The sequence below is a fragment of the Pristiophorus japonicus genome, chromosome 10 (assembly GCF_044704955.1).
Source record: "Pristiophorus japonicus isolate sPriJap1 chromosome 10, sPriJap1.hap1, whole genome shotgun sequence".
NCBI lineage: Eukaryota > Metazoa > Chordata > Chondrichthyes > Pristiophoridae > Pristiophorus > Pristiophorus japonicus.
This window is the reverse complement of record NC_091986.1, coordinates 119,485,574-119,501,157: the sequence shown is the minus strand read 5'-3', so window position 1 is coordinate 119,501,157 and position 15,584 is coordinate 119,485,574. Positions and strand designations below refer to the sequence as shown.

The 15,584-nt window shown below is 43.9% G+C and overlaps 1 protein-coding gene across 1 annotated transcript; it reads right to left on the bottom strand.

The window, feature by feature from the left end:
* Positions 1 to 1,121: 1,121 nt before the first annotated feature.
* LOC139274790 (protein FAM181B) lies at positions 1,122 to 2,272 on the bottom strand. Its single transcript, XM_070891486.1, has one exon. The coding sequence runs from the start codon at positions 2,190 to 2,192 to the stop codon at positions 1,122 to 1,124; it is 1,071 nt and encodes a 356-aa protein (XP_070747587.1). The 5' UTR covers positions 2,193 to 2,272.
* Between the last annotated feature and the right edge of the window lie 13,312 nt (positions 2,273 to 15,584).

The window sequence follows — 15,584 nt, the reverse complement described above, 5'->3', positions numbered from 1 at the left end:
GACCAGCTTTATTTTGTCTGTTGACCTTTCACTCGAGACGTAGCTGCAACTAGTACCTTTCTCGATATAACACACAGATCAAGTGCTTTCTAAAAAGACAGAACACTAAAAACCAAATCACAGCAGGTACTAGGAGAAGATGAATATCCTGGTGAACAATTCTTGACACAGTTGTTTGTCTCTTTGGGAACTGAACAAAGATAACATCGGCAAACTAATATTGTAATCAGCAGGGTGCCAGGAATTTAGATTTATAAAATGGAAACCAAGACATAGAACAAACAAATATTTACGGTTAATGCGGGTGTTTGGCATTAACTAGTTTGCCTTTCATAACTATAAATAACATAATCTAGAAATGTTTATTTATTCAAAATCAGATGCTATTATGGTTCACTGTTAACCGTGTCGTATAATCTTAGTATCCTTTACATTATTTCAGCATGTTGTGTTTAGCTCCCCAGCATTTTGGTATATGCGTTCAAATTTATATCGTTTAAAACAGATTTTAACTACAATATACCTTATTATGTTGTTTGTGTCCTGGCAATGCGGGACTTGTCGTCCGTTGTCACGTACTGAATCAATAGAGAGTTACTCAGTCAAATCTTTCAATCCACAAAGTGCAATTGCATCTAAACGCCGTTTGAAAGGCAGCGCCCGTCTTAAAGTAGAAGTTTTTCTTTTTGACTTTCATGCAACATTGAAAGTTGAAATGACCCGTTTCGCACTTCAGCACGAGATTTATACATAATTACAGTGTGCTTGGTTATATTTTAGACAGCCTTTCTTGGACTAGACTAATTAATACACAATTATAACGGACCATCATGTTTAACCTAAAAAAGTAAGCAACCAAAATACTCCCTATCATCTGGTGCATTCAATGTAAAACACAGCGGAGGTGTGTGATTTATTTTTATAATGAATTAAAGCCGCCGTGCCTTATTCCAAAGTAATGCATACCTCGAGTGGATGCACGTTAGCGCCTGGTGTTCGGAAGCCCAAAAAGGGCCCATTGCCGATCTCTCTATCTGAACAGTTCACCTGTAATACTGGTCAAATAAAACAGGACCGAGTTCCAAAGTCTTTGTGTAGTAAGTACTGTTTCTAAAAGGGAATTAAAGACTCGGGAAGTTTTGTCTGCTGCAATTATACCCTGGGCTGTATTCGTAAGAGACCTGTGGCAGTGAACATTCAGGGAAAAACTGCGGGAAGGCTGCTAAACTGACTGGAGGCTCCTCCATGGGCGAAGTGTTTGCGGGCTGGTTGTTGGAGTAAAGCGGTGTCTGTACGGGCACTGTCCTGGCGTTTTCGCTGATGGCGAGGTTGCAGCCGGCTGTGGGGCTCTTTTTCGGGGGGTTGCATGCAAGCCAGGGATCCGGGAAGTGGGAAAAGCTCCCACTGAGAGCGGCGATCCCGCGGTACGAGTCGTAGGAGCCGAGATCGCAGCTGCCCTCCTGCTGGGTCCGCAGGGAGGAGCCCAGGAACGGCTCCTGTCCCGAGATCATGTTGCTGTAATCTGGCCCCAGCAGCTCGAAAAACTCGGCAGCCTCGGGATTGCCCCTCTCCAGGTCCTTGAGGGACATCCCGGAGGTGGAGGTGATTTTAACGTTGGCCGGCTCGGTGAAGAAGGACGGCGGCAGGTTGCGGTTCCTCAGCGGCACCTTCCTGCTGCTGCCCGCCGCCGCCGCCGCCGCCAGGGCTCGGTCTCCGGCCGCCGACCGACGGAGATCCCGGACCGAGTCGAAGAGAGCCGCCAGGGACTTGCTTTGAAGGCTCGACTGCGATCCGTCCTTCTTTGGCGGCGGTTTGCATTGGAAGTGTCCGGTGGTGGAGGAGGAGGAAGGGGGGGAAGCCTGTCTCTTGTTGGCTGTCTCTTGCCCAGGTCCGGGGCTGCTGCTGCTGCCGGAGATTATCCCCGTACACCTCTTGATCTGTTTCTGCAGGTATTTTCTGTGGTTGACTTTCCTCTTGGATTTGACGGGCTTGTCTAAAGCCAGCTTGATGTTGCTGGAGGCCGAGTCGATGAAGTTGAGGAGGGCGCTGGTCGTTTCCTTGACCTCCCCGGCGCTCTCCATCTCTCCCAACAGAGCCCCGCTGTAAGCACTTTCCATCTCGTACTCCATCGAGGAGCCGGGGAAACAGAAATGGATGAAGTGAGGATTCATGATGGCAGCCTGCACAGCCATCTCCCGTCCCCTTGTCTCGAGTGATAATAGTGACCAGTCCCTGTCGCTGCAAAGTGGCTACAAAGTTTTCGAGCGCATACTCCAGGTGGGAATCCTTGTCTGTGAGCCACCGCACGGTCCGCGGGCTGAGACTGGGGCGCGGAGGGAAATCCCTGTAAACGATCGAGCTCTCAAGCTTAAATCCAGCCCGGGGTTCAGTTCCTTAAAGATTGTTCCAAATAAACTGGGCAATACATCATCGCAACGTTTTGGCCGCACCCCGCCTCCCAAGCCCCTCGTGAATAGTGTTTTAATGAATGCGCTTCGCTATAGGCTCCGGCTGGAAAGAATATCCGTTTCCCGTCAGTCGAATCAGTGAGTCAAAAGCGTCCCAGATCCTATTATAGAGCTGTGAATTCATTAAATCGGACAGCTTAAGGAGGTTGGACACGGTTTGGAGAAGCACTTCATTACAGCAGTATAAAGTTCAACACCTACAAACTTCAGCCTCGGGAACAGAGATAAAAAAGTAGTTCATGTAGAAATATGTTGGATTTATTTGTGCAATTTTAACCTTGGATTTCCTATTCTAAATTATCCTTTTAATGTATTTAGGAGGATTGACAGTCTTAAGAAGATTCCATTATTCTATTACTCTATCTTGAATCGCTCTCTACGCTATTTCTTTCTAGGAATTCGTCCACCCATACAATTTTATGCCCTGTCTCCAAAGTTACAAAAATAGTGGGGTATGCGATCATTTATTTAAAAAAAACTTCTAAAACCATATTTATATCTCTAATGCAATCTAAACCCCGCGAATTTCAATTCATTAAAAGTCTTTTAACAGCGACAAATGTATTTTATAATTCAAGCGTGTTAATGAATAATGAATCTAAAACAGTTCATATTGTGGCATAAAGAGTCTCGTAAAGCTAGATTTAAAAAGAAGCTTCCTCTTGTATTCAGAGTACGGTGCAGCTTTGGAGAAGAATAAATTGTATTTTTATTATTGTCATGGGCCAGGAAGTTTAAATGAAGCTCGTGGCATTCCGGGAAATGTGACCATCCCGCCAAACTGCTCCAAATTTAGCAGAAAGGCCTGGACGGTACTCAAGAGCGGCGTCAAGTGTTCGCTTCTTGTACCCGGTTACCTTCAGCAGGTGCCACTGTGTTGCACATTAGAAGTCTGTCGCCTTATTCTGTCTACCTGCTATTTCGTAAGAGTTGATTTCTTAGCTGCAGGCGCAAATACACATTCCCATATCAGTGGGAATTTTCCCCAGCTTGACAAGTATTATGGTTAGCCTTTGACGTACAGCCGTAAGGGTCTAAATAGAGTCTATTCTTCCCTCCTCTGAAAGGACGCTTTGTGCCAAGGATTCATTAAAACTCACCACACAGCTCCGTAAATGGTGCTAAATAATGAACAGTCGATTTAACTGAAAAAGCTTCTGGAGCTATTAAGTTAAAGGAAAAGTCCAGTTCGGGCTCAATCTGCCAGAAGAAAATTTGACCTTAAAATGTTTCTTTTTAGTTTAATTTGGCAAATAGTTTTCACGTTATAGAAAACATTCGCAAAAGTTGGAAAATAGATTCCAATGAACACATTGGCTAAAACAGGTTACAGTCGCTTTTAATGCCCATTTCCTATTGTGTTTAATAATAGCGCTGGGAGAAATCCTGTAAATGTGATCTAATCGCCCGATGGGTATGACATGCCCAGTGGACGCTCTCCGTCGGGTGATAACATTATGTAAACAGCTCTATTTTGGATAAAGCGGCGATTTGTTTTCCCCAAGGGTCTGGGTATCCTTGCCAGTACATGGCAAGGTGATGTACTGAATCATTCACTGTTGAAGAAAGTGGAGCATCTAAAGGGAAACAGCAACCAGCATAAACTTCCTTTATCATGTAAATAGTAGTGAGAAAAAGGACAGTGAAACTGATAGCACTGATCTAATTATCTCAGCCCAATACAGCAAAGCCACTGAAAGAGACTCACAGAAAGGCTGACCTTCCAGCACAAAAACTGCGAGAAAACAATAAGAACCTTAGCAACAGTATAAAACGCGCTTCTTTTCCCGTACAAAGGGCGATTTTATGAGCATTTGGGGTTCGCATTTATATAGACGAATTTTGGAGTGTGTGATTTGTTGCTACAGGGTTGACTAAAATATGACTGTATTCATTTAAAATTGATTAATATACAATATTAATTGTTATCAAACTAAACGCTTAAGTTTAAAATATTGATATATGTAGATATGGATTATCATTTTTTTTCTCTGCGAGCAATAAATAAATATTGTTTTCCCAGGGAAACAGATGCAGTGAGTATCCAGTGAGCTTAGCCCATATTTCTAATATTTTCTTAACCGCAGTGTAAATGAATTCTGCTTCTGTTTTATTGACTATGTAAAACACGTCCTTGCCGCTTGTTAGCATGTTAGTAGTTTCCCATCAATTCGGTCCAGTTAAAATGACATCATCAGTGAAATATCTGACATCTTGGCTGCTCTAAATTCAAAGTACACTCTCTATTGTAGTGAAGGGCCAGAGGTGACTGACACTTACAGACAACTGCCAAATGCTACAGGGGGCATCAAGTTTCCCAATTCAGAAAAGTGTGCTTTTAAGCAACTAGGGACATCATTTAAGGACATAGGCATCTTTTCTAGTTACCTACAGGTACATGGTTTAAACCTCCTCCTCTTTTACCAGTATTAATTGTTAACTACTCTAACCACCACCTCCCACACAGACAGGCCGACACACACACACACACACACATAGTATTAAGTAGCTTGAGTGTTTGTGCACAACCCTGTTTTAGTGACAGTTTTAAATTGGCGAATATTAAAATGCTTCGGAACTGACTAATTCTGACAGGTTACTGTGAATAGGTGTTCAACTTTCCCAAAACATCAATTCAAGCTGTTGTATAAATCAATCAATAACTTAAAATTATGATCTGATTGTTTAAAATAATAAACTCATGCGTCTGGCTCTTGGTCCTAATTGATAGCTTTAGAGAAAATCAATTCAGGTTGTAGCTGTCTATGTTGCAGCATTCTGCAAAACATACAGAGTAAAAATGTTAATTTACTGAACAGCTCACGCGGTCAAGTGTATGGGCTGTGGTTAAGAAAGGAAGCAAACAGCTTATCTGATGTACTTAGAGAGTAAGAGTGAACAAGCGGTCAATCCGAGTAAAGGAATAGAGAGAACGAGCTTAGATTTACTAAATGACCTTCTGTAGTTGCATTTTGAATCTGAGACACGATTCTTCACTGATCCTAAAGACCCCAATGAGTTTATAACACCCCTTGAGAAACAGTAGACGAGCTGCTTAGTGCTTACAGTTGTAAAACGTCAGTCCCAACAGTACACATAGACTTAAAGGCCCGAAAATTACTCGGGTCAGACCAGGGTCACTACAGTGGGAGGGCACAACATTTGCATGGGTCAAGCAGGCAAAAACTTCACTTTGGGCCAATGTCTGGTGCCTACCAGCTTGGGCATGCCAGAAACTCCAAAATCTGGGCATGGCAACTGTTGGTGGGGTAGGTGCTAGGGGTTGCGGGGGTGCCTAGGTCACCACCAACTCCCCCCCCCCCCCCCCCCCGAGCAATGGAGATGATCCAGCAAAACATTTATGAATTGTTTTTAAATCCAGTGTGGGGTTAGGGGGCTCTGGGCTGCTTATCTGTTGGACACATGCCCTTGTAGAGTCATCCCACTACGGGCTACCACAGAAACACCCAGTCATAAATGGGCATCAGGAGTGGGACTCCCAGCTTAGGGAGTTCCAGCTTTGTAAGGGTCATTGGGAAACTTCCAGAAAATAGAAAAATAGGCACATGGTGCTTAGGCCACTACACCTTCCTCGAATTCAAAAACACATTCCTGAAAATCAACACAGCTCCTGCAGAAATAAACCTGAACCCCTACATGGTGCCTGCAACAGCACCTCCTTGTAACCCCACAGAGTGCCTGCAACAGCACCTCCTTGTAACCCCACAGAGTGCCTGCAACAGCACCTCCTTGTAACCCCACAGAGTGCCTGCAACAGCCTCCTCCCTGTAACCTCACAGAGTGCTTGCAACAGCACCTCCTTGTAACCCCACAGAGTGCCTGCAGCAGCTTCCTTCCTGTAACCCCACAGAGTGCTTGCAACAGCACCTCCCTGTAACCTCACAGAGTGCTTGCAACAGCTTCCTCCCTGTAACCTCACAGAGTGCTTGCAACAGCACCTCCCTGTAACCCCACAGAGTGCCTGCAACAGCACCTCCCTGTAACCCCACAGAGTGCCTGCAACAGCCTCCTCCCTGTAACCTCACAGGTGCCAGCCACCAAGATCTGTAGACCCAGGAGCACTTTCTAAGACCTTTACCAGGAGCTCTGTCTCAGGAGGTTGTGCTGCAGTTATGAAACTTTGGAGGAGCCGTGTTTGATGTTGCAGCCAAATCTGCAAGCAGGATGCATAGCATACACAGCTCTGACTGCGGCACAGAAAGTCACCACAGCTCTCAACGTTTATGCCACAGGATCATTCCAGGGAGCCACAGGGGACTATAGGTAGATCAGTCAATTTACAATAAGGCAAGTCACTAATGCTACCTTTGTCAGAGTAGCTCAATTTATATAATTCAACAGGGTTCCCATACAGTTGACTGAGAGGGCCAGCAAATTTTTCAGAATTGCTGGATTGCCCAGGGTTGTGGGGGTTATTAATTGGGACATGAGTTGCATTTCTCAAATGTAAACCTGGATATTTATATGAACCACAAAGACTTCCATTCCTTAAATGTGCAGATCTTTTTCCATGATAGACACAGCTTCCTGTACATGAATTCACAACATGCTGTGAACTATCATGGTGCATCAATCCAGTGTCTCAGCTCTCACAGCAGATGGAATGGGCAGGATGGCTGCCAGATGATAAGAGATACTCATGACTGCCATGGCTCATGATGCCTCTATGTAGGATTATCTGGGCTGCATGGAACATAATAATGATACACATTTGAAGACAAGAATAAGAATCGAGCAAACCATTGGGATGCTCAAAGAAAAGTTCTATGTCTAGTTAGGTCCAGGGGTGCCTTGCAGTGAACACAAAGCACAGTCTTCTGAATTATGGTAGCATGTTGTGCGCATCACAATTTTGCAATCAGGAAAGGGTTGATAATAAATGCCCCAGAGAATACCAGAGAGCCTGATGATGACACTGCTGATGCCGTAGATCTCATCTATTAAGAACATGAAGCAGGGTTAATGGCAATATCTGCTTGACATCTGCAAGACATCTGGGATGTTTTTCTACATTAAAGGCGATATATAAATGCAAATTGTTGTTGTTGTTGACAGAATCATTTGGCATAATTGTGAAGGAGTCCAAAACTAGTAGTCATAAATATAAGATAGTCACCAATAAATTCAACAGGGGATTCAGGAGAAACCTTTTTACCTGAAGAGTGGTAAGAATGTGAACGTGCTACCCCAAGGAGTAGTTGAGGCAAATAGCATAGATGCATTTAAGGGGAAGCTAGATCAGCACATGAGAGAGAAAGGAATAAAAAGATATGCTGATAGTGTCAGATGAAGAGGGATGAGAGGAGGCTTGCGTGGAGCATAAACATCGGCTTAACCAGTTGGGCCGAAAGGCCTGTTTCTGTGGTGTAGACTGTATGGGGGCAACATTGAGCTCAGTAGTACCTATTTTTATGGTGCTACAAGGGCCCTTGAGGTTCCAAAAATGGCATAGACAGCACATGCATGCACTTCTGATGTGAAGTACGGCAGACACTATATTGGTAAAGGGGATAGTGTGCATGCACTTAACGTCCGCCGGAAGTATGCAGAGCACACAGATCATGACATCAGTAAGCATGTAACTACCTGGGGAAGTTGCAGTTCTTGGGTAGGTGAAAGGAAAAAGAGCAAGAGTAGGTTTTTGGTGAGGGGAGAGGGGAAAGTAAGAAGTGCATGCTTACACCAACAGCAGCTTCTCCGTCAGAAGAGACTGTAGGATGAGGGAGAAGTGTGATGAGAGAAGGAGGATTAGGTATGCGGATACCCTCATCTTCAATGGCTTCAGTCCTGCTGGTGACCACTGTCTCAGCAATGGCCCGTCCCATAATGGCCAGCACCCTCTCCTCCATGGGGCTTAGAACATGCAGGCGCACCTCTCCCCCTCTGGTTAGTTCCTGCTGCCTCTGGTAGTGCACCACCTTCTCCTGAAAGAGAGAGGGAAGTGTGTCAGTGAATGTTGTGCAATCTGTATGGGTGATGTGGCTGTCATGGTTGAATAGCTGGCAGTGTGTGCATGCTGTGAGATGTGGACCTGAGACTTGCAATGTTGCTGAGTGTGTGAGGGTGAGGTGAAGCATATGAATGTTAGGTATGAGTCCTGATTGATAGAGGTTGTTGGTAGATGAGTGATGGTGGTGTGGTGATTTAACCAGTCGCTGAGACTAGTGGTGCAGTTGGTAGAATATGGCATTTGAAGATGCATTCATGGACCTTGACCACTCATGTGAGTTCATTAAACTTCCTCCTGAATTGAATCCATGTCCCTGGAGCTAAACTCCTTGCATTGACTTCCTCTGCTATCTCTTTCCACTACCTTCTGAGCCTGACTCCATCCTCAGCTGCACTTGGGCGGCAAGCACCTTTGCCGTCGAGATCGGGAGCTCCTGCCCGCTGCCGCCCAGATTGACGGCATGGGTCCCTCTTTTGCCGCCGGGCGCCCTTTCAAGGACCTTTTTGCCAAAACTCCTGCCCAAAGTACCGTCAGGTATCTCGGCGGCCCTTTGGGCGTCACTTAGGCGGCCCTTGGCCGTCAACAATTTTGGCCCCATAGGGTCTAAGATGTAGACAGCTGCTGCAAAATATTATGAGGCTTTTGGGGTGGTGGCCCTTCTCTTAGGATCCCCAAGTTTTGGGATGGACAGGGGACACATTGAATCTTTGTCATGGGCTCCTTGGCAGCTTGGTCCATCAAAGATGAAGGCTTCTCTGGTGAGCTGATGGAGTGCTCCTCTATGCTGCTTCCTTGAGGAGATGCAGCCTCTGAGGCACGCATGCTAGGTTCTCCACTGGTACTGGGGGCAGAATTCTGGGCGAGATCGATTATTGGGACAATGGACCTCACAGACGCAGAAAGTTCCTTACATCCCTGGAATAGAGTCAACTGAATATTCTTTAGTCCCTTTGAGATGCTGCTCTGTATACTTTGCAATCCAATTGACATTAACCTCTCCAGAATATCCCCATAATATCTGCACTCCTTCATTCAATGGGAAGTGGGAAAGCTTTACAAATGCTCCAGCAGCTGTCACTTTCTCCAGGCTGTCCTGTTATGAGTTGAACCCGTCTTGGATGTTGGTGCATTGCAAGGCAGTGAACTCCATCACTATTCCAGCCATTTTGCTGCACATCTTGGGAGTAGTCATGCAGAACCTCCATACGCCTAGTGCTGAGGTAGTGTCTGTTTTTTCATTGCAGGATCCCTGAGATCATCACTCATTTGCTCAGGACTTCAGAGTGCAAGGGAGAGGGTTTATGATGGGATGGGTGAGTGTGTGCCAGTGTTGCCAGAGCTAGAAGGGACTGCAATGGTCTTACTCTTCAGAAATAGAGATTATGGAGGAAAAATAACAGCACTGTTAATTGTATTGTGTTTGGACAGTATTCTATCATAATCAGTTAGTTAGTAGATTTTTTTAAAGGAAAAGTGGTAGCTGGTGAAGAAATTGAAGAATACATACAACATAAACAAGCTTTATACGTTTACACAAACCCAGTGAAGGCATAACGAGATTCCCATATCTCCATCCCCAACTGCCAGGCCAGAATGACCGCTGCTTCCTCTTCATCAGTTGTCAAATGCCACAGGTTGGCAGGTAGCCTGACATTCCCTGACATTGCATGTTGTCTGCTCCTGCAGGAGGAATGCATCGTGTTAATTGACTGCTGCAGTCTCCAGATCCTGCAGTCGCAAGCAGTCAGGATTCATCAAATGGATGGTAATAATGATAGTTGTAAAGGATCAAGGACCTAGGTTGTGAGACTTCAGTGTATTAGCATGCATTACAAAATGTGAAACACTGAACATGAGTACTGTCAAGAGACATTTCTTTTGGGAGAAGGGATATGATGCTGTGCAATAATCTAAAGTACAATGCTTAACTATTGTTCTAAGGAATACCAATATACTTCTCTCTAATTCAGTTATCTGTCCTGTTATTCATTTGAAAACACTCTTACCTGTGCTGACCTAGTGAAGTCATTAAACTTCTTTCGAGATAGCAGAGGGGGTCCTTGGAGTTATGGAGGTCTCACTCACAGCCGTAGCCTGCTCCTCCCATGTGGCCCAGGCTGCTGCACATGATGGTTTCTTCCCTGGTATTCCAACAATGGCAACCCTCTTCTCTCTAATTTGTGTAAGCAACACTTTCACCTAAGACTCTTAAATTAGAAGCTCGCCTTTTTTTTTTAGCTCCAGCCAGTTCAGTCCCTCTTCCAAGAGCCTGCTCATCCCTTTAATGGCATAGAGCGCTTTAAATAGGAAATTTACACTTTAGCTCCGCCCCTTACTGAATTTTCTGAGTTCCCTCTCTCCCCACCCCCCCTGCTCCCAACTCTCTCCTCCATGGTATCTGCCCCCTTGCCAGCAGGACTCCCATCCATATCCTGCCAGCATAATTTAACTGAGCTGGCATCAGGATTTCTGACAGGGTCAGCCTCCTCTGATTTCAGGGGCATAAATATTGCTCTCCATCATTACACTAAGAGTCTCCAGGCCAGTAACTTGCAAGGAGATACACCAAGAAAAGCAATGTATCTTTGAGAGCAAGGACCAAACTGAAAAAAAGAGGACTCCGTTATATATGGACACTTTATATGGACTTTTATTCTGAGGGGTGTCGTTCATGTGCTACTCTTGCATTATGGGCATATCCTCTCATTTGCATTGGAGTTAGGGTTTTACTCAGGCTAGCACTCAACTGACACACAAGTTTCAAGTACCTCAAGTACTTCAGGGTTGCATTATTGAGCAACATATACACTGGGCATTCCAAAGGCTCCAACGTCCCATAACATAGGGAGCTAGTGCCCAATGTGCAATAGCACTTTGGATGTTTGGATCACATTATCAGCTACTCAGCATTGATCCAAATAAAAATGCTGGCAATGTTATTCTGTAACTACACCATTTGAGCTCTCACCTGTAAGATGTTCAATTTGTCTACTTTGAGCACAGGAAAAAACAATTCCTTACAACATCCAACACAGCTTCCTTTTCTAATTTCTGCTTTTCTCCCCTATTTATATATTAATAAACCCTTCTATTTGTCCCCTATGCTCTATTTGGCATTCATTTAGAAACATAGAAACATAGAAAATAGATGCAGAAGTAGGCCATTCAGCCCTTTGAGCCTGCACCACCATTCAATAAGATTATGGCTGATCATTCACCTCAGTACCCCTTTCCTGCTTTCTCTCCATACCCCTTGATCCCTTTAGCCGTAAGGCCATATTTAACTCCCTCTTGAATATATCCAATGAACTGGCATCAACAACTCTCTGCGGTAGGGAATTCCACAGGTTAACAACTCTCTGAGTGAAGAAGTTTCTCCTCATCGCAGTCCTAAATGGCTTGCCCCTTATGCTTAGACTGTGTCCCCTGGTTCTGGACCTCCCCAACATCAGGAACATTCTTCCTGCATCTAACCTGTCCAGTCCCGTCAGAATTTTATATGTTTCTATGAGATCCCCTCTCATCCTTCTAAACTCCAGTGAATAAAGGCCCAGTCGATCCAGTCTCTCCTCATATGTCAGTCCAGCCATCCCGGGAATCAGTCTGGTGAACCTTCGCTGCACTCGCTCAATAGCAAGAACGTCCTTCCTCAGATTAGGAGACCAAAGTTGAACACAATATTCCAGGTGAGGCCTCACCAAGGCCCTGTACAACTGCAGTAAGACCTCCCTGCTCTTATACTCAAAACCCCTAGCTATGAAGGCCAACATACCATTTGCCTTCTTCACTGCCTGCTGTACCTGCATGCCAACTTTCAATGACTGATGTACCATGACACCCAGGGCTCATTGCACCTCCCCTTTTCCTAATCTGCCACCATTCAGATAATATTCTGCCTTCGTGTTTTTCCCCCCAAAGTGTATAACCTCACGTGTATCCACATTATACTGCATCTGCCATGCATTTGCCCACTCACCTAACCTCTAAGTCACCCTGCAGCCTCTTAGCATCCTCCTCACAGCTCACACCACCACCTAGTTTAGTGTCATCTGCAAACTTGGAGATATTACACTTAATTCCTTCATCTAAATTATTGATGTATATTGTAAATAGCTGGGTCCCAGCACTGAGCCCTGCGGCACCCCACTAGTCACTGCCTGCCATTCTGAAAAGAACCCGTTTATCCCGACTCTGCTTCCTGTCTGCCAACCAGTTCTCTATCCACATCAGCCCATTACCCCCAATACCATGTGCTTTAATTTTGCACACCAATCTCTTGTGTGGGCCCTTGCCAAAAGCCTTTTGGAAGTCCAAATACACCACATCCACTGGTTCTCCCTTTCCACTCTACTAGTTACATCCTCAAAAAATTCCAGAAGATTTGTCATGCATGATTTCCCTTTCATAAATCCATGTTGACTTGGACCGATCCTGTCACTGCTTTCCAAATGCGCTGCTATTTCATCTTTAATAATTGATTCTAACATTTTCCCCACCACTGATGTCAGGCTAACTGATCTATAATTACCGTTTTCTCTCTCCCTCCTTTTTTAAAAAGTGGTGTTACATTAGCTACCCTCCAGTCCATAGGAACTGACCCAAAGTCGATAGAAATGATCACCAATGCATCCACTATTTCTAGGGCCACTTCCTTAAGTACTCTGGGATGCAGACTATAAGACTCTGGGGATTTATCGGCCTTCAATCCCATCAATTTCCCTAACACAATTTCCCGTCTAATAAGGATATCCTTCAGTTCCTTCATATTAACATTTTTGTTCTGAGTGATCTTTTTGCTTCTCACGAGTATGAAGTGTAATTAAATGGTTTTTAAGAAGGTTTCCTTTAAAAAATAATGGACATTATTCTTCCTTTTGCTAATTTTAGCAAAAAAGTAGACACAACAACAACAAATTACATTTATATAGTGCCTTTAATGTACTAAGACATCCCAAGGCACTTTCACAACGAAACAATGAAACAACATGGGTAGAAAGTGGTAAGGGATTAAGATAGATTTTCCTCTATGGATACCCATTGGGTACCTGACAGAAACAGTGCAGCCTGAGAGGACGCATATTTCGTCTCCCCCAGGCTATCTGCATAGCTTGGGTAGATTCCAAACACAGTAAGGACAGTATAATAGGTGAGTGATCTTGATCTTTTATCCTCTCCTTCAGTCATCTAACCTATTTTAAGTATCACAATCTAATACGAGCCTATTATTAATTTATCACCTGAAAACATTCCTTGCACTTAATTTGAAATTAAAAATTACACACACCATCTTTCAGGATTTGCTGGAAGTTTGAAATCTTTCCACAATCATTCTGCTAGGTAAGCAGTACTACCTGAGGAATACTGACACTGCAAACTATCTTCTGTATACTCCACCTTGTGACTGTAATATCCATGGCCTCAGAATAAATAGAGGATTCTGCTCCTTATTCAGTTGCACTTTCAGCTGTCAGAGGATGTATTTGGGTCAGTTTCAGTGATTAGAATCAGAAAGCTGTACAAGTAAAATGAATGAAAAATAAAAACAACAGTTTATGCATGTCAGGTTATGGTAAGCATGTTCTGGGAAGAATCAACTTATTTGCAATGGTGTACATAGCAAGCAATCAATAAATGATTACAAAAACGGGACCTGCATATGCTGTAATGTTTTAAATAGGCCAGTTATCCAGCAGTTTCTGTATCAGTTCAATATAGTTTTCTGCCTTTTTAAGTCAGTTATCTGAAAATGTTTCCAACTTTATCAACTCGTGCAAGATCACCTTGAAGAGGCAATCTCACAAAGCTTGGGTTTCATATTAACTGCAGTATTACTGGATACTGCTCGTTCACACTGTTCTAAAGCATATACCTTTAATTGGCAGTATAAATGGACCATACTTCAAAATAGACTGCTGCTGAAGTCTGTCTGTTAGTTCCACCAGATATAGAATGACCAGCAAAAAATGACTAAGAAAGCAATAAAGAAAGGAAAGATAGATTACAAAGGTAAACTTGCGCAAAACATAAAAACGGATGGTAAAAGCTTTTACAGATATATAAAACGGAAAAGAGTGACTAAAGTAAATGTTGGTCCCTTTGAAGATGAGAAGGGGGATTTACTAATGGGAAATGTGGAAATGGCTGAGACCTTAAACAATTATTTTGCTTCGGTCTTCACAGTGGAAGACACAGAAACCATGCCAGAAATTGCTGGTCACAGGAATGTGGGAAGGGAGGACCTGGAGACAATCACTATCACTAGGGGGATAGTGCTGGACAGGCTAATGGGACTCAAGGTAGACAAGTCCCCTGGTCCTGATGAAATGCATCCCAGGGTATTAAAAGAGATGGCGGAAGTTATAGCAGATGCATTCGTTATAATCTACCAAAGTTCTCTGGATTCTGGGGAGGTACCAGCGGATTGGAAAGCAGCTAATGTAACACCTCTGTTTAAAAAAGGGGGCAGACAAAAGGCAGGTAACCATAGGCCGGTTAGTTTAACATCTGTAGTGGGGAAAATGCTTGAAGCTATCATTAAGGAAGAAATAGCGGGACATCTAGATAGGAATAGTGCAATCAAGCAGACGCAGCATGGATTCATGAAGGGGAAATCATGTTTAACTAATTTACTGGAATTCTTTGAGGCTATAACGAGCATGGTGGATAGAGGTGTACCAATGGATGTGGTGTATTTAGATTTTCAAAAGGCATTCGATAAGGTGCCACACAAAAGGTTACTGCAGAAGATAAAGGTACGCGGGGTCAGTGGAAATGTATTAGCATGGATCGAAAATTGGCTGGCTAACAGAAAGCAGAGAGTCGGGATAAATGGGTTCTTTTCAGATTGGAAGTCGGTGGTTAGTGATGTGCCACAGGGATCGGTGCTGGGACCACAACTGTTTACAATATACATAGATGACCTGGAAGAGGGGACAGAGTGTAGTGTAACAAAATTTGCAGCTGACACCAAGATTATTGGGAAAGCGGGTTGTGTAGAGGACACAGAGAGGCTGCAAAGAGATTTAGATAGGTTAAGCGAATGGGCTAAGGTTTGGCAGATGGAATACAATGTCAGAAATTGTGAGGTCATCCACCTTGGGAAAAAAAACAAAAAAAGGGAATACTATTTGAATGGGGAGAAATTA